Consider the following 20,070-nt stretch of genomic DNA (forward strand, 5'->3'; position numbering starts at 1 on the left):
TTATCTAATTATTTAATATAATTGAATTTATATGATATTTTTCATTTATAATTAAACAATTCATTTTAAATTAATACATTTCTAATTAAATTTTATACAATATCAAATAAATTTACCCGTGCGGAAGCACGGGTATCTTACTAGTTTTTGAATAAAAACATATCTTCCAAAATCTTTCATATTCAAATTGTTCTATTATTTTCATTTGATTTTTCTCTTCTTTCAAAGCCATGCCTCCCTCCCCAACTCTCAAAGAAAATTTAAAATTGATTTATTTGATAGATTAAAATTACAATCCGTAAATATTGATTATTAATAGTTTAATTCCTATAAGTATGAGTGTATTTATTTGTAATAAAAAAAATCTTGACTAAAAAAAATCCAAAAAATATTATAAATTTAAAATAAAAAATGTTAAAATAATATTTGAGTAATAAATTATAAAATTTAAAGATTATGTTTAAGAAAAATAAAAATAAAAATAAAATAGTTATATTTAAATTAAGTATCCTCAACTTATTAATTTTATTTTTGGCTTACTAGTATGGAAAGAAACATAATTAAAATAAGGAAAATACTAATCAATGCCTTTAAGGTAATGATTAAGATCTTAAAATAGAAAATTTATCTCGATAATCTGCGTATTTAATGCATTGAAATTTGAAATATTAAATTTTTTATAAAATATTTTTTTTGGAATGCTTAACCATTGCCGTGAAGACACTTGTTAGTAAGACCCATACAATTCAAAAAATTGAAAAAAATCACCGCATTTATGCTGTTGTTTACGACCCATTAATGGTAATTACTATACTTTTAATGATAGGGTGAATTAAATTTGCATTGAGAACTACCACATTCTTAATGATATGCGTGGATTCATTGTTCTTAAAAAAATAACATTTCAGTTGGATAACATTATCCATTTTTGTAAATTAATTTAGCCGGTGATTGAATAGAAAATAAAAAAAATAAAATAATAATACTAATTAAATTTTCTGACATGATTAAATTCCACTACATTTTATGGACAATAAGAACAAACAAAAACGATAAAAATGACATAATATATAAAGTACAAAATAATATAGAAAGAAACTCCAATAAATAAAGCAACGAGAGAGGAAGTGTTTTTGTAGTGTACGCTACAGACGTCGTCAAGTTGATGAGTAGTGTGAGCTGTAACGGGATTGAAAGACGTCGGTTGCACGTGCGTGGTGTCCGTGTTGTCACGTACCAAACAGCTTAGCTCTTAATTAATCTCATTAGTTGCACATTAATTCTCCAAAAGAGTAACTAATTCTCACTTCGAAGTTCACACACGCTCACACTCAAACTCACACACTCGCACTCACTCTTTGGAATCACACAAATCTCAGACACAACGAAGCAGTGGGTGTGTGTGAGAGTTGTGATAACGGTGGTTTTAACGTCTTTTGGCTTTTATTCCCTTTTACACCTCAACTTGCATTTCGCCTTCACTTTCTCGAATCTCAGATCGAAATCAAGGTGAGTTCGTGTTCTCACTCTCTTTTCGTTTTTGCTGAAATTGAAGCTGATGATTACTTTACCTGGATTTGATTTTCGTGCATTGCTTGCTTTTGATTTCAATTGTGAAGCTCTTGTACTAGTTTACCTAGGCTCAGTTTGGATTAGCTTAATATAGCTTTTCAAATAAAATTTTGTGCTACTTTTTTCATTTCTTTCTTAGTTAGGTAAAAAGCGCTTTTGCGTTTGAGCTGAAATTTTTGGAGAGTAGGTGTTTGAATAGATGATTATGCATTCTTAGTCATTCACTTAGACTATGATATATTCAAATTTTCTTGTGTTTTCATTTAATTGGTGAGGTTACTGGTTATTTATGTGTAACAGTTAACTGATGTAAGTGTTTTTAAGGCCTTGATTGGATATTTAAGAAAATTTATAATAAAATAGCTTATAGACAAAGGATAAAATAAAGTTAATGTCATCATATAAGCTATAAGTTGTTTTCTTAAGTTATTATGAAGAGCTTATGGAAGTAAGCTGAAAATAACTTATGAAGAAAAGATAAAATAGAGTCAATCTGTTGTCATATTAGTTATAAGTTGTTTTGGTAAGCTATTATGGAAATAATCTGAAAATAAATAACTTATGGACAGAAGATAAAATATAGTTCACCTGGTACTAGTATCATATAAGTTATAAGTTGTTTTCATAAGCTGTTATGAAGAGCTTATGAAAATAAGCTGAAAATAACTTATGGACATGTCATAAGCTGTTTCCATGAACTCTTCCAAACAGTTTCCCAGGGATAGGTTCAAATAAGTCAATTCAAACTAACCTAAATGTCACTATTTGTATAGCTCTCAGATAAATTTGATAAATTTGTCTTAATGATGATTCTTGTATGATTTAATTTCAGTTTAGTTGATTTGATGTTGCAGGCAGTGTCTACGTTCATCTGCACTGCTGATGTATATACCAACCAGATAACTGCATGGTGGAGAGAGACATTTCAGACACTTTTTGTCTCTGATGAATTTCACTAGCTCTACTATTCTTCAACACTGTTGCTATGGGCATTTGTCTGATAAAAGGCCAATGGCTGTGGCTTCTGTATGTTTTGCTGATGCATATTGTAATTGTAATTAATAACATTGAAGCGATCAGTCCTGATGGTATGATACTGATTTATGCGATACTGAGCAACATTTTGCTGTTTTTTTTTTATTATGAACACCTTTATACATGTATAAAATATATATTTGTGATACACTGGGTTTGACTGAAATTATTGTTAACAAGAATATTATTTTTATTTTTCGGTTATGCCTTTATAACAAATATGTTGAAAGAAGTAAAAATATTGGAAGTTCTAAAAACATCATTCTTATTTATGTTTGTTCTCAGCACGGGACTTAGTTTAAAATATCATCTAACTAATTTCATGAGCTAGACTCCTTTTCTCTTACATACTTATATTGACTGTTATATTCTCTGACATTTATAGGCGAGGCACTTGTCAGCTTCAGGACAACAATTATTAGCTCTGATGGTATCCTGGTTCAGTGGAGGCCTGAGGATCCTGACCCATGTAAATGGAAAGGAGTGAAGTGTGATCTAAAAACCAAGAGAGTGACCCATTTGTGAGTTTATATACACTTGACGTTTCTCGTCATTTACTTGCTATAAGATTCCTTTTCTGTGAGATGAAAGCATTTCATACATCGTCTTGTTTTGATTGACTGGTGTAGTTTATCAATTGTATTATGTTGTGGGTAGATGAATTATATCATGGCAGTCTTGTATTTATAAGTGAGAGAAAGCATTGTTTTGTGAAGCTTCACAGGAATGTTTTCAGGCATGTCTGGAACATCTAAATTCTGATTTTGACTTAAAGTTCTGTAAACAAGTATTATCTAATTTTTGGTGCTAGTACTGATTGTAAATTTCACATAATACAATTTTGCTTCTATTTTTTTCACTGTTCTAGTCTGATGGTTTAATAACATTCTGACAGAGTTCATATTTCTTCCACCGACCTTAGTGAGTCTGTCATTTTTGAAATATCTGTTTTAGTGTTTCCCTCTTTTCTATTATGGGTTTTGTGTTGGATTAGTGTTTTCATTAATGCAGGATAGGATAGAACTTTTTTCTATATGTAAATATCCTTGTAAGTTGAAATATTGCACCTGCATGATACTTTGGTTACAAGACTTCTGAATTTCAGAAAAAAGTACTTTATATCAAGGTATAACAGGAGACTTGCTGGCAATTATATCAAGAATTCTAATCTAACTTATCTTTCATTGGTTATATTGTAGGATTCTATCACACCATAAGTTAAGTGGGTCTTTATCACCTGACCTTGGGAAGTTAGATCGTCTGAAAGTTCTGTATGTGTTTTCAAAATTTTGATTGCATATATCTTTTCTATTAATTATTCGATACATACTATCAATAATTTCCTATGTAATTACAATGTTAATGTATCTGCTGCAGTGCTCTTCATAACAACAACCTTTATGGGATAATTCCACCAGAATTGGGAAATTGCACGGAATTGCAGGGAATGTATGTATTATTAACTTTGGTCCACTTGCCTTGTTCTGTTCCATTTTTTTGTCTGTTATTCTATTTACTGTGGAAAGTTATCTGCATTTATCTTGGGTTATAATGGTATTAGGATTATGCATTTTAAGAATAAATATCATTTTTTATTAGCTTTAATGTTACGCATGTACATTTCAAATTGCTCATATTACATTTATGTTCCATCTATTGCACATACTGGACAGCCATGTACAGCATGTTCTGATAATCTTCATATTAACTTTGAGCATTATGTTTGAAAAAGTTTGTCTTATATTACTTTGCTTTCACCAAGGAAGTTTCTCCATTATAACTACTAGCTCTTGTTCTTTATGTTGTTTAAATTTGGGCAAATCCATTTTTTCGATATCACTACTTGGCAATAACTGTTAATTTGGGTTGTCCAGCTTTTTACAGGGTAATTACCTTAGTGGAATAATTCCAAGTGAAATAGGAAATCTCTCGCAGCTTCAAAATTTGTGAGTTCCTCTTTCAGTTTATACTTAGTATTTATATTTATTTATTTTTGTCCGGATCAAACACTAAATAATGTAGTAGTATGGGCTCGTTCTGTTTTCATTTCAAGAATAAACGGCTCAAGAGAAAAGAAGGAAAGAAAATTGATTATATGAGATATTTTATCTGGTATTTATGTTTGAGTTGTGTGTATTTTCATGCAAGCACACATGTCATCGAATTTAGTGAGTTGTGGGTATGAGATAGTTCGCAGTCTTCTTTTAATAAAAATAAGTTCGGTAGTTCTGGTGTTACAGATTATATTCATCAACATGTCTCCTATTTTTCAGGGATATATCAAGCAATTCCCTTGGAGGGAGTATTCCAGTATCAATTGGAAAGTTGTATAATCTAAAAAAGTTGTATGTATACTTCTTTTCTGCTATGATTGTTCTTTCCTTACGCCCATTTTTATTAAATTTCTATTTTTTAAATATTATTTTTTAAATGTTGGATACTTTGCAGCAATGTATCGACCAATTTTCTGGTCGGACCAATACCTTCTGATGGTGTCCTTGCCCACTTTACAGAAAGCTCGTAAGTGTGACTTTTTTTATTGATTTCTGCATATTAAGTGCTGCCAGGAATGTGACTGTTTGTTCTGTATAGATTTTTACGATGTAGGTTTTTTTTTTTGGCTGGGATATTATTCTCTCAACTCTACTTATTCACACTCCAAATAAACAACTCATAATTGTAATCCCTTAAATAACACTTGCATATTTTTTTTTACTAAAGTTGAGTTTAAAATAAACATGTTAAAAATAGTTTATTCACACTCCACAATATTATTTAGTCCACTTTTATTTGTGTACGATTTTCATTGTTATTATTTATATTATTCCATTTTTATATTATTCCCTCCGTCCCATTTTGTTTGACGTTTTAACAAAATATTTGTCTTATTTTGAATGTCATTTTACAATATCAATGAAGTACTAAATATTCTTTTCCTACTATACCTTTAACCTAGTGGCAGTAGTTGTTATGGAGTAATTGATTAAGAACCTAATTAGTGCGAGAGATAAAAGGTATATTTAGAATTACAAAATTATATACTGTTTTTTAATAAAATCTACAATATTAGTTGTATTTCAAACAAAATGGGATGGAGGGAGTTCTTTTTTTTTTTAGTTAGCTTACTAGTCACAAATTAAAAATTTAAAAACCACTTATTTGTTTTCTCATGGGAATATTTTCTGCTAGAATGATTTTTCGACCTTGTATATTGATCTTATTTTCAGAGGAATAAAGAGGTTTGGTGCTTAAATAAAGATCACAGTAAATATATTAGCTTGGAGTGCTAATAGATAAATAGTAATATAAGTAATTATGATAAATTGGATAGATTGATAAAAATCGTTTGAGAGTAATTAAGGAAATCACAATCATGATTTGTTAGAGAGTAATTGCATTTCTCAAGTTTTTGATCAGCATGTATGATAGTTTCAAACAATAGATGGACATATCGAAATTATTAATTATTTTGGGCCTGCTACTCAGATCACTGAATAGATATACTTAAAGAAAATTAAGTGTTGGAATTATAAAATATTGGAATTATAAATTTGTATTTAGGAGTCAATACATGTACCTAGAAGTCTATGCCTAGAAAATTACATACATGTATCTAGGAACTAGCAACATCCTTGAAAATCTTATCTTGTATTTACTCTCTAGTGTGTATATAATCAAATTACTTGAGTGCATTAGAAACTCAAGCATTTCACCAAATATTCACTTCTCTACATGGTATCAAGAGCTCTCGATCCTGAGAGACTTGTTTCCGCATAAACCCTAGCCGTCTTCATTTCGGTAAATCCCAAGTCACCTTCGTCGTGACAATTTTTCTGCCTTTATTGCAGCCTTGTTACCCTTCATTGCAAGTTTTTTTTCTGCCTTCATTGCAGCCTTGTTACCCTTCATTGCAGCCTTGTTACCCTGTCCAGAAACACCTCACACAACCCCTCTTTATCCCTTTCATCTGTCAACCCTTCATTGCTGTCTTTTAGGCCCCTCTTGAGGAATATTTCATCTTCTTGTTGTTATTTTTATTTTTAGCTTGCTACAAATGGCTAAAAAAATTATGTTGATTACTCTTTATCATTCACCGAGGATGAGGTGAATCGTTTAAAGGTTATACTTGACTCTGTCGGTAAGCTTTTTGGAAGTTGTTCTCTACCGACGACCGGCTTGAGCGTATGCTCTCAATCCTTTAGTGTTTGCGATAAAATACCTAAGAATGCTTGGATTTTGGACTCTGGTGCCACCGATCATATGACATTCAATCCCAATTGGATTTCATCTTACACCTCCTCTGAGAAGAACCGTTATGTTACGGTTGCTAATGGTTCTTATGCTCGTATTGATGGCTCTGGGAGAGTTAACTTGCAACCTTCACTTCAATTACAGGATGTGCTACATGTTCCCACACTCTCTCACAACCTAATATCTGTTCGTAAACTCACCCGTGATCAGAATTGTAAAGTAATATTTTTCACTTCTTATTGTGTTTTTCAGGATCTTACCACGGGGAAGACAATTGGAGTTGCTAAGGAAAAGGGAGGGTTGTACTACCTATCTAATGAACCAAATTGTTCGAAGGTGTTGGCTTCCTACTTGCAGACTGAGTCTTCCGTGTCCTCTTCTCATTCCGCCGCACAAATTTGGCTTCAGCACAAACGTCTTGGTCATCCACCATTCTCTTTAGTTAAGTCTATGTTTCCTTCTTTATTTTTACATCATTCAGTTGAGTCTTTTAAATGTGACGTTTGTGAGTTAGCTAAACATCATCGTGTCTCTTTTACTCCTAGTTCCAATAGAAGTGCTGAACCTTTTGATCTCATACATTCTGATGTATGGGGACCTGCACCTATTTCTAATATTTCGGGTGCTAAATGGTTTGTATCATTTATTGATGATTGTACTCGAGCAACTTGGATTTTCTTGATGAAGGATAAATCAGAAGCACCAGAATTGTTTATTAGTTTTTTAAATATGGTACAAACACAATTTGGCAAGGGGATTAAAAGAATCCGCTCTGACAATGGCAAAGAGTATGCCAATCACATCCTTTCAAATTTTACCAGTCAACGGGGAATAGTTCATGAATTTACATGTGTCGACACCCCACAACAAAATGGTGTTGCAGAAAGAAAGAATCGTCATTTACTTGAAGTTGCTCGAGCCATTCTCTTCCAAATGGCAGTTCCTAACTCATATTGGGGAGAAGCCGTTCTGACAGCTGCCTACTTGATTAATCGGGTTCCATCTCGCATGTTAGGTAATGTCAGTCCTGTTCAGTTTATGACTTCACGGTTTCCTTCTGTTTCTATTTTGCAGAGTCTCGAGTCTCGAGTATTTGGTTGTGTTGCCTTTGTCCATATCCATAAACAACACCGAAGTAAGTTGGACCCCCGCGCAGCGAGATGCATCTTTGTTGGCTATCCCCCAAACAAGAGAGGATATAAATGCTATCATCCTCCTAGTCGTAAGTACTTTGTCTCTAAAGATGTCACGTTTCATGAGAATTTAGCCTACTTCACTCGTCCTCAGCTTCAGGGGGAGAGCATTCAAAATGTAGAATCTGATTCCGAATTTTTAGTCCTACCTGAGTTGCCCATGACTCCTCTTATAAGTCCTATTACCGGTCCTACAATTGAGTCTCCCGAGTCGACTGTGAATCCTGTGTCAAGTCCTATTACTGATCCTCCTATTATTGATCATGCTTCTTCAAATACAGAATCTGAGTCGCCTGCTTCTATTTTTGTCCCTCCTTTATCGTCTGTTTTGCAGGAACCATCATCCTCCATACCAACAAAAACTAATGCTAGTGAGCCAACCTTGGTGTATCAAAGAAGAAGTAAGCCCGACCTGCTCCAAACACAACTCCAATTGCCAGAACCGGAGGTAAGTGTTGAAACTCATAATCCTATTAGTGATTCCCATAGCTCTGACACTTGCGATACTAATACAGATGATTTGCCTATTGCTTTAAGGAAAGGGAAAAGGTCATGTGCCAAATACCCTATATCTCAATTTGTCTCCTCTAAAAATCTTTCCTTGCAGCATCAAAGTTTTATTTCTGCAGTTGACTCTGTGGTCATCCCATCATCTGTTCAAGAGGCATTGAAAGATAGAAATTGGGTCCAAGCCATGGATGAGGAAATGAAAGCTCTTGAAAAAAATGGAACTTGGGAGATTGTTGATAGACGGGAAGGCAAGAAACCCGTTGGTTGCAGGTGGATCTATACAGTCAAACACAAATCAGATGGTACTCTTGATCGTTACAAAGCCAGACTAGTGGCAAAAGGATACACACAGACATATGGCATAGATTATGAGGAAACCTTTGCTCCAGTTGCGAAAATGAACACTGTTCGAATCTTATTATCTCTTGCTGCTCACTCCGGATGGGAATTACAACAGTTTGATGTCAAAAATGCATTCTTGCATGGAAACTTAGAAGAAGAGGTGTACATGGAGATCCCGCCGGGATTTGGCCCTTCATGTGGATCCAACAAAGTGTGTCGATTGAGGAAAGCCTTATATGGGCTAAAACAATCTCCTAGAGCATGGTTTGGAAGATTCACAAAAGCAATGGTGTACTTAGGCTACAAGCAGAGTCAAGGAGATCACACTCTTTTCTTTAAGCACTCGCATGAAGGAAAACTGACTATACTTCTTGTTTATGTTGATGATATTATCATTACAGGAGATGATCAGGCAGAGAAACAATTACTAAAGGAAAAACTATCGGCAGAATTCGAGATGAAGGACCTTGGACAACTCAAGTATTTTTTGGGAATTGAGGTTGCTTACTCAAACCAAGGCATTTTCATATCTCAAAGGAAGTATATACTCGATCTCTTGCAGGAAACTGGGAAACTGGGATGCAAACCATCAAGTGTTCCCATAGATCAAAACCACAAGTTAAGCCTCGAAGAAGAAAGTGCCAAAGTTGACAGAGTCCAATATCAGAGGTTGGTAGGAAAGTTGATTTACCTGGCACACACTAGGCCTGACTTGGCTTATGCAGTCAGTGTAGTGAGCCAATTTATGCATGACCCGAGAATGCGACACTTACAATCTGTTGATCGCATCTTGCAATACCTCAAGGCTACTCCAGGAAGAGGACTATTGTTCAAAAGAGGTGGAAGCTTAACTATAGAAGCCTACACCGATGCTGACTATGCAGGATCAATTAGTGATAGAAGATCCACTTCGGGATTTTGCACCCTCTTGTGTGGGAACCTTGTCACATGGAGAAGTAAGAAACAAAATGTAGTGGCTCGATCAAGCGCTGAGGCAGAATTTCGAGCTTTGGCTCAAGGAATCTGTGAGTTACTTTGGATGAGGATCATTCTAAATGATCTGAAAATACAATGTGAAGGGCCTATGAAGTTGTTCTGTGACAACAAGTCAACAATCAGTATTGCTCATAATCCTGTTCAGCATGACAGGACCAAACACATTGAGATTGACCGCCATTTCATCAAGGAAAAACTAGACAGTGGTTTAATAGCTACATCCTACATTCCTTCTAGGCATCAACTAGCAGATGTGTTAACAAAAGGCTTGCCACCGGATCGTTTCAATCAGTTGACTTGCAAGCTGGGAATGATTGATATCCATTCACCAGCTTGAGGGGGAGTGTTGGAATTATAAAATATTGGAATTATAAATTTGTATTTAGGAGTCAATACATGTACCTAGAAGTCTATGCCTAGAAAATTACATACATGTATCTAGGAACTAGCAACATCCTTGAAAATCTTATCTTGTATTTACTCTCTAGTGTGTATATAATCAAATTACTTGAGTGCATTAGAAACTCAAGCATTTCACCAAATATTCACTTCTCTACATTAAGAATTTAAGATCAAGGAAAAATGTGATTAAGATTAGATCATGAACTGTAGATATTCTAATTTCATGTGAATTCTGGAGTACGTATTAAAATCATGCATGTAGATATTAGTAGGCATACATTAGTAAGTGACTCATTTGACCATTTCACACAAATTAAGAAAAATGTATAAATGAAAGATAGAGAATAATACTTTTACTAAATTACCCTGATCAAGCAATGGACACCATTACCATAAATGCAAAGTGTAAGATATTGATTTGGGAGTGTTGAAAGTAGTATTAATTAAGGGCACAATTGGAAATAAGGAATTAATATTGCATTGAAAATCGAAAGTTCACTTATTTTGGGACAATATTTTCACAAATGGGTTGCTTAATTAACATGTAAATATGTCATGTTGCAGGTTTGTTGGAAACCGAGGTTTGTGTGGAGTACAAATTGATTCAACATGTAAAGATGGTTCGCCTGGGGAAAAACCTTCAGGTAGAGCTGTGTGTTTTTCTTTATCCTTCATTTCGCCTCATACTAAGCTTGCTTTCTTTCTTTGTTTCTGTTTTATTGTTTATTGATGTTTTGTCTTTTCATATAAAATACTTTTACTGAAACATTTGAATTTTCAGCTCTATTATTCTGGCTTTTTTTTGTTGAGAAAAGGTGGTAATTTGACTCCTCAATCGCTTTTAGAAGGCCATATGAAGGTCTATACTTCATTTTAGATGAAACTTTTCTTTTCAAGGGTGTAATGGTGGTACCATGAAGCATTTTAGTGATATATCTATCCTGAACCTATATTCTTTTCTAATAAAATGAAGCTAAAGCCTTTCTTTTAGGCATTTAGTAATATCTCTATCCTGGACCTATATTCCTTTCTAGTTTCTAATAAAATGAAGCTATTTATTACCTATGAGGATTTCTTTTTGAGGGTGTAATGGTGGTACCATGAGGCTTTTTAGTAATACGTATTTTCTGGACATGTGGTGTCTTCCAAATGAGTATAATGCATAATCACCTGTCCTGGACCTATTTATTACCTATATTGTGTGTGACTAAGTTGATAAAAGGAAGAAATTTTAATAGTGTGTGTTAGAAGATCTAAGGAAGATAAATTATCCTTCTAAATCGATCAACAGAAAAATTAAAGTTTAAAATTAAAATGTAGGTTAATTCTGTAGAAAATGATTAAGATTATGGTATTTGTCTGACTTTTGATATGTTGGTACATCCCTGTTTGGAGTTCAATAACTTTTTGTTTTCCGAACTATGTTCTGACTGTAGTATAGTCACTCAGATCATGTTGTCATCTATTCCATGTTAACTTCTATTGTTTCACTCCTTATAGACCAAAATCAAAATGAAAAGAAGAAATATTCTGGCCGACTTCTCATCAGTGCATTAGCAACTGTGGGCGCACTACTTTTGGTGGCACTTATGTGTTTCTGGGGTTGTTTTCTTTATAAAAAGTTCGGTAAAAACGATAGAGTTAGTCTTGCAGTGGACGTTGGTCCAGGTATGCTCCTTATCTTTCTCTGGCTTGCTTATGGACCTGTTTTAACTAGCTTTTTCTACTTGATGAATTGAAAAACCTTGTTAGAATATAATAACCAATATATCTTTATGTTCTAACACCCTTGTAAATTAATATCTCCAAATAATGTCTTGCAGGTGCATCAATAGTGATGTTTCATGGAGACCTACCATATTCTTCGAAAGACGTTATTAAGAAACTAGAGACTTTGAATGAGGAACACATAATAGGAGTAGGGGGATTTGGAACTGTTTACAAGCTTGCAATGGATGATGGGAATGTATTTGCATTGAAAAGGATTGTAAAGATGAATGAGGGCTTTGATCGATTTTTTGAGAGGGAGCTTGCAATTCTTGGTAGCATCAAACACCGTTATTTAGTGAACTTACGTGGATATTGCAACTCACCTACCTCAAAGTTGTTAATATATGACTACCTACCTGGTGGTAGTCTAGATGAAGTTCTTCATGGTATGATATTTATTTGAATACTTGCAATATATATTTTCATCATGATATTAATATATGAAGCAGCTAAATCTGTATTATTAGGGAGGGCATGTAGTGATTAGAAAGTCAAATGCTTATAATTGGTAATCATTATTTACTTCTTATATCAAACCAATCTCCTGATTAAGAACCCTTAATAACACTGTTAACTGCATTTATTAATGAACATTTATCGTAGCACCCGAGCATAAGAATATTTGATGCTTTTTATGTGATGTGTCTAGATTAGGGTATAGTATATGTCTGGGTGCTGACTTCTGATGCTCTTATGCTTTAGTTATTTGATTGTTAAATATGGCATTTTTATTTATTCTGCACTATTTGATTCAAATTCAAGTAACAATAAAGCTAGTACAGTACCTCTACTTAAATCTTTTTTGGGGGAGTAATGATGTTTGTGATGCACTGCACAGAAAGATCTGAGCAACTAGACTGGGACTCACGGTTGAATATAATAATGGGAGCTGCAAAAGGGCTCGCATACTTGCACCATGATTGTTCACCTAGGATCATACACCGAGATATAAAATCAAGCAACATTTTACTCGATGGAAAATTGGATGCTCGGGTTTCTGATTTTGGACTTGCCAAACTTCTGGAAGATGAAGAATCTCACATCACTACTATTGTTGCTGGAACATTCGGTTATCTAGCTCCAGGTAAGCAATAATGATATTCACCTTATAGATGGCTGTCTGATGCATGAATAATGGTGTATTTAGCACTTGAACTATTTATGAGGGTTTCTTGTTGTCGTCGAGTCAAGGGTATTTATAACTAGTTACTAGGTGGTCTAATACTGCACGGATGTATATATTCTTGTCTCTTGTTTTAATGTGTTCACTTGAAATATCATCTGTGGTAAGTGCTTGTGAAGTTATACTAGATTGACTTTTGAAAGAGTAAATGCAACAGCGTTAAAAGTATTTTTTTCTTATGGCCTTTATATAGAAAGAGAAACAGAGGACTGCTGTTGCCAAACCAACCAAAAGCACATGAAGAAACTGACCGAGTACGATAAAAACCTTTTATATTTTTTTCTTAAAGTAAAGTAGCTGCTAGTAATCAATATATTATATGTTAAGCAGCTTCACAATTAGGTGACTGATAGAAACTGATACTAAACGATAAAATTTAATAGTAATTACAATGAGTTTTCCAAGAAATTCGAGAGTCTTGGATCTCTCCCTTCCCAAATGTTCGAGAGTTGGGTCTCTCCCAATAACCACTCACTAATTCCCAGCTGATCAACTCCCTAATGTCTTCCCTTATTTATACCAGACCTAAACACACTTAATTAATAGTATAATAATTTTAATAATTACCCACCAACTCTCCTAATAATTTAACAGTTACAGTAATTGAAGAGTCTAACAGTGACATTTAAAGGGCGGATTATGTTTTAGGTGCACATAAATGTGATTTTTGTTGGACAATTAGTTTCACACTTAAACTACATATTGTTTGAGCAAGCCTTCATACTCCATTGCAGAGTATATGCAAAGTGGCAGAGCAACTGAGAAGACGGATGTTTATAGTTTCGGGGTGTTGACACTTGAAGTGCTTAGTGGAAAGCGGCCAACGGATGCATCTTTCATTGAAAAGGGTCTCAATATTGTTGGTTGGGTATGTGATGCAACTTAATATTATTTTTATTTTATTCTAATAATAATTTTAAATATGTGATGCAACTTATATTTATTTTAAAAACTAAATATCTGTTTTTATATTTAGGTTTTAAGCATAAATACTCACTGAAGTAGCTCTACTTATAGTTTTAGGCCCACTCATTACACACACCACACACACACATGGATTTTGGAAGGCTAGATTCTTAAATAATTTATAGAATACCATCATATATAACCATATAACAACTCAATTACACTTCTTTCATAATCCTCTCCCAAACAGATCCTAAGAATATGTCACTCCATTATAAAATGGGTTCCTAGAGGTTATCACTACAGTTAGCACGAACAGAGTGTGTATTATATAAGTAGGTGAACAGAAGCATGTTATCATCTTGTACTGCATGTGTACCTTGTTATACCATTTAAAGTGGAGGTAATCTAAGTGCTTCTCATAGTTTAATTGAGAGGAGCTAAATCCTTAATTCGTTATAAACCGGCTTCCTTGTGATTACTACTACCACTACAATTAGCATGAACTGATGTGACTGAGAGTGTTAATTCAATTCTTTAAGCAGATGAAATAACTGAAACTTATCATTTAGTATATGTTCCTTTTTATTATGCAATTACAAAGTGGAGGTAATCTTAGTTGCTTTTAAAAGGAATGAATCCCATTCTAATGCCATAATTTGTCGTCGATGCAGTTGAATTTCCTTATTACCGAAAATAGGCCGAGGGAAATTGTGGATCTACTATGTGAGGGGGTGCAGGTGGAGAGCCTTGATGCTTTGCTCTCTGTGGCTATTCAGTGTGTTTCCTCAAGTCCAGAGGATCGACCCACTATGCATCGAGTGGTCCAGTTGCTTGAATCGGAGGTCGTAACTCCTTGCCCAAGTGACTTCTATGACTCAGAGTAGAAAGGTTGCGAAGACAAATCAACTGTATATTGTGTTTGCATCCATGTCGCTGCAAATTACTTGCGTCAGATGACAGGTTAAGAATCTGCATGCAACTTCTCATCTCAAGTGCATTCATTCAAAATGTAAGTTTATGATGGAAGATGTCCTTCATGACAGCACTTCATGACAGAAGGTGCTGTTATTCAACGGATATCATCATTCAACATTTTCATAAATTTCTTTGCCTTCCTGATGGAGTTGCATGTTATATTTGATCGTGGTTCCCCCTTCCACTTGTCCTTTGTTAGCATTTGTAATCTAAGTCACATTGTTCACTCCAATTTAAGTGTATATGAGTATGTATAATTTCAGAAAGTCCACTTTTGCAAGTGATTCTTGTTATTTATTTTTTGTAATATATGTTTCCATAAAAGAATCCATCTAATGAAGGTGGTTCTCAGTTTCTCATTTGAGTTTCCTTGTTTTTGTGCAACATTTACCTACCTGTCTGGGGAGTAGGAAAGTTCCCTGTTGAATAATCAATGGAGTAACTCTGTCACTATCATCATACTATTCAATATTGTCATCTCGATCCACTTCCTAGACATACCTTGTGCTAAAGATGATGCTCATGCCTGCACCTCCTCTCGTCCTTTCCAGCTCTCCGAGTCCTAGAAGAATAGTTGGCTGATGATCAAGAAATCATAGCTGCATCCTGCACAAGCAGAGTTATGGTGCACAAAATTGCTGGAATTATATATTTAAATTTTAATTGCTTTAGGACTAGTACCATTTAATTAATCTCAATTATAGTGCTCTGTTTCGGATAAAATTATAAGGCTATATATACACTCCTTTCGTCTCTAAATATATACACTCCTTTTAAAATTAATAACTGTATTTACTGTTTTTCATAAAATAAATCTCTAATTAAAATAAAAAAAATAAAAAATAAAAAAAATTATATACATATTTAAAATGAATTTTAAATATTATTATGGTTTAAATAGTCTTTTGGTCTCAGTAAATTTGCGTGATTTTGTTTTTCGTCCCTATATCTTTTCTTTTTTTTTTGAAATGGTCTTTAAATGTTAAAATCCTTTTAGTTTTAGTCCTTGAAATTAAAATACGCAAGAAAATTCTAAAGAAAATCCACAAGAAACCTGCAGATTTTCACTTTAGGGATTAAAATCAAATGAAATTTAACATTTAAGGACTTTATCCTCAAAAATAAAAATACAGCGACGAAAAACAAAAACACGCCAACTTACAGGACTAAAAGACAATTTAAATCTATTATTATTTTAATGTTGAGAATTGAATACGGAAATTGGAATTGAATGAATACTATTTAAATCTATTATTATTTTAATGTTGAGAATTGAATACGGAAATTGGAATTGAATGTATTCACTGTGAAAAAATTAAGTACACAGATGGTGGTTAGGCACTTAAATACCTCATGCATTGTACAGAGATATATTCCAACAACTTAACTAAACACAAGCTAACAAACTAACTGTCATTACTAAAGACTAATGAAGTTGGCTAATATTTCTTCTCAAGCTGAACCACATGTTGAGTAGGCTAGATTTGAAAATGAAGTTGTAGAGTAGTGTGAGATCAAGAGCCTTGGTAAAGATGTCACTTAATTGTTGAGAAGATGTAATAGGAAAGAGGTGGAAGAAATTATTTGAGTTTTTCTCTTACTAGATGAAAACCTAGGTCTATGTGTTTGGTCCTCTCATAGAATGAAAATTTTGCAAAATATTTCTTGCTAATTGATTGTCACAAAACAATGATGCACGAGAGTTGTTTGTCAATTTAAGGTATTGTAGCAGCAGATATGTTAAAACCTCCTTCCATTGAATCTCACGAATTGTTGATACCATGACTCTATATTCAACTTTAGAGGAGCCTCTAGATATAGTTTGATGGCAGTAGGATGTCTAGAGACAGGTGAATATTCGATGTATTTAAGAACATGTATGGCTGCTTCATGATGAGTATTTTGTAGGGTTATGTATATGTTGACTCACCTTTCATACAACATATCATATACCTAGCGTTGTGTTGGTGAGATAAATCGATTTTTCAAATGAACTTCCTATATGGAGTAAAATCATGCAGGAGAGTTCCAATTAACTTGCTCAAATAACTTCGGATGTAGAAATCTTATTTTTGAGAGGAGATCTTGGACATATTTTCTATGACATACACGAATCCCTAGGAACTTGTCATTTCTAGTCCTAAAAAGTATCAGGTAGCCCAAATCTTTAATCTTAATCTTGAATGATGAATAAAGGAATTGTTCGAGAGATATGCTTTCTTGATTATCATTGCTTGTAATTGATATGTCATCAACATAGATGAAAACAATGATAAATAAATACTCCCTCCGTCCCGAGTGATCCATTTGAAATAATTTAGTGTCCCAAAATGAATGATCCATTTCAATGTTCAATAAACTTTTTCTATTTCTACCCTCTAATTAATTAAACTTTCACAATTTCCAATACATGATTAGGGTTATTATGGTAAATGTATTATTCTCTCTTACTTTTCTACACTTTTCTTAATATGTGTGAAATGGTGGGCTGAGTCACTCATTGTGGGACGGAGGGAGTATATAGAATGATCTAAATTAGATTGTGAGTAACCTTTGAGAATTAGGGCAGTGGACAATTTAAAAAAATCTTTGTTTACTAGATTGTTTTAGGCAATATATGAATTTGTTCAATTTGCAAACAAGATTTGTTAAAATGGAAGTAATTTTTGATGGTAGATGCATATAGACCTCTTCGTCTGATATGCTATTGTTAGAAAGTTAGGATTGCTCTCTTTATAGTTCTGTTATAACTAACTTTTCTGTTTTTCATTGATTGATCTAAAAGTTACAACTGACTGCATTTATAGTAGCAATCTGGTAACCTGCAGTAGCAGATTGCTTACAGCATTAGACTAACAGTTGTTAGTTATAACTAACAGTTGTTAGTTATAACTAACTAGGCTAGCTTATCTCTAATGCCCTCACAAACTCATGGGGAGTGAGCTACCCTAAATTTGTGCTTAAGCTCAAGAAACTTGGTGGATGCAAGAGGTTTGATTAATACATCAGCCAAGAATGTGAATGACATCAAGTTGCTTTGCAAACACCTTTTCTCTAACAAAAAATAGATCAATTTCCACGTGTTTGGTTTTTGTGTGCATAATGGGGTTGTGTGCAGGGAGAATAACAGATTGATTGTCACAGAGGATGACTGGATGTTTGGTGGACACATGCAACTCCTTGAGCAAGGTTTGCATCCAAAGAAGATATGCAATTGCCTGTGCTAAGCTCCTGTATTCTGCCTCTGTGCTGGATCTAGCCACCGCAGGTAGTTTCTTTGACCACCAAGAGATAAGATTGTCCCCTAAAAAGATGGCAACACCTGAGGTGCTTCTTCTGTCATTAGGATCTGAAGCCTAGTTAGCATAACAAAACACTTGTAAGGAATGAACCACTTGGGTAAAGTGAAGAGAGAAAAGAAGAACATGTCCAAGGGTTCCTTGAAGATATCTTAATATCCTTTTAAAAGCCACTCAGTGTGCCTCAAGTGGATGTGTCATGTACTGACACACTTTGTTCACTGCATATTCAATGCCAGGCCTTGTAATGGTGGCATAATGTAATGCACCAACAACTGACATGTAGAGAAAAAGATCAAAATGAGCTGTTGATCCAGTTTTAGTGAGTTTGCAGGTTGACTCCGTAGGAGTGGCAACTGGACAAGCTTCATGCATGTTGGTTTTATGGAGAAGATCCCTTATATGTTTGGTCTGAGTGAGTAACAAAGCACCATTTTAACCCTAATTTACCTCAATGCTCAAAAAGTAGTCCATCGCCTTTTGACAACTTCCTGCCTATTTTTTTCCGACTTTTGGTTTATGCAATCTCGTAATATATTTTCTTTCTCTTCGTCACTTAAGATTTTAAGGCATACTAAAAAGAATCCTCACCTTGACTTGAAATCACGGTGATGCCAATTTATACATCAATTACCTTGCCGCTCTCTACCATGTTGAAACACTATTGAACAAACTTGATCAAGTGCAGCCTTCCTTGAATCTTGATATTTCCACATGCATCCACTTGATTCTGAAGTTGCTTTTCCCTTTGAGGATTTAGTTTTGTTTCTTGTCTCGCTTATTTTGTTTATCATTTATCGTTTTTGTAATTGAGTCTCCTCTAAGTTAGATCTTTGCAAATATCTTAGGATTGAGTGCAGTTCCTTTTAAATAAGTGTTTTGCATAAAATCGTGTTTTTACATGCATAATTCAAAATGCTTATTTTTGAGTGTATGCAATATGCTTTAAGTCAATTAGTCGAGCTTTTGAATCAATAACTATATTTGAGATTGATTCAAGTCATGACATTATTATAATCTCAAAGCATCTTTAAGACAGCAAAGACAAAAAAGAGATTTTAGGTGTGTGATTCGAATCACACATCTTATGACTCGAATCATATGAAACATAGGCTTTCAAGAAGGTTGTGAAGCTGTCATAATTCGAATCAAAGTTTACACTTTATTTAAATCACAGAGATTCAACTCACAAATTTTATGACTCGAATCATGAAGTGGTGCAGTTCCATATTTTTCTTTCTGTCTTGTTTGATTCGACTCAAAGCTTTCATGACTTGAATCATACTCCGGTCTTGACTCGAATCACACTGTTCATGACTCGAATCATGGCTAAAATGGGGTTTTCATAAATGTAGATGTTATCTTAAATTACTTTTCCACTTGACTCAAATCATACATGTGCTTATGACTCGAATCAAACATCATTTTTACTCATTTTTATGCAGAACCTCAAGAACCTATATAAATCATTTTCCTCTCTCCGTAACCATTAAGTCTTAATGATTATTGTGATGATAATCATAACTTTGAAAGTCTTTCTAAAAACCTGGAAACTCACTTACAAAGAACACCTTTTCACATCTATCTTTTGCATCTAAATTCATCTTCAACCTCTAGCAAGATTAACATCAAT

At 33.9% G+C, this 20,070-nt stretch overlaps 1 protein-coding gene across 1 annotated transcript; it reads left to right on the top strand.

Annotated features, from left to right (window-relative positions):
• The first annotated feature begins 1,239 nt into the window (after window positions 1-1,239).
• On the top strand, window positions 1,240-15,497 carry LOC131651871 (LRR receptor-like serine/threonine-protein kinase FEI 2). Its single transcript, XM_058921594.1, has 14 exons — window positions 1,240-1,509; window positions 2,427-2,660; window positions 2,993-3,128; window positions 3,807-3,878; window positions 3,985-4,056; window positions 4,482-4,553; window positions 4,881-4,952; window positions 5,056-5,127; window positions 10,866-10,945; window positions 11,802-11,969; window positions 12,125-12,457; window positions 12,910-13,155; window positions 13,989-14,122; window positions 14,835-15,497. Exons 2-14 carry the CDS (start codon window positions 2,558-2,560, stop codon window positions 15,045-15,047), a joined length of 1,773 nt encoding a protein of 590 aa, XP_058777577.1. The 5' UTR covers window positions 1,240-1,509; window positions 2,427-2,557; the 3' UTR covers window positions 15,048-15,497.
• Window positions 15,498-20,070: the final 4,573 nt, after the last annotated feature.

Source organism: Vicia villosa, linkage group LG2, assembly GCF_029867415.1.
Source record: "Vicia villosa cultivar HV-30 ecotype Madison, WI linkage group LG2, Vvil1.0, whole genome shotgun sequence".
Lineage (NCBI taxonomy): Eukaryota > Viridiplantae > Streptophyta > Magnoliopsida > Fabales > Fabaceae > Vicia > Vicia villosa.

What these genes read in the sequence shown, in the direction of transcription:
- LOC131651871 (XM_058921594.1), top strand. Translation starts at nt 2,558, where the DNA reads ATGGGCATTTGTCTGATAAAAGGCCAATGGCTGTGGCTTCTGTATGTT. An exon ending in TGAAGCGATCAGTCCTGATG is followed by an intron (nt 2,661 to 2,992) that starts GTATGATACTGA and finishes TGACATTTATAG; the next exon opens with GCGAGGCACTTGTCAGCTTC. An exon ending in TGCACGGAATTGCAGGGAAT is followed by an intron (nt 4,057 to 4,481) that starts GTATGTATTATT and finishes TGGGTTGTCCAG; the next exon opens with CTTTTTACAGGGTAATTACC.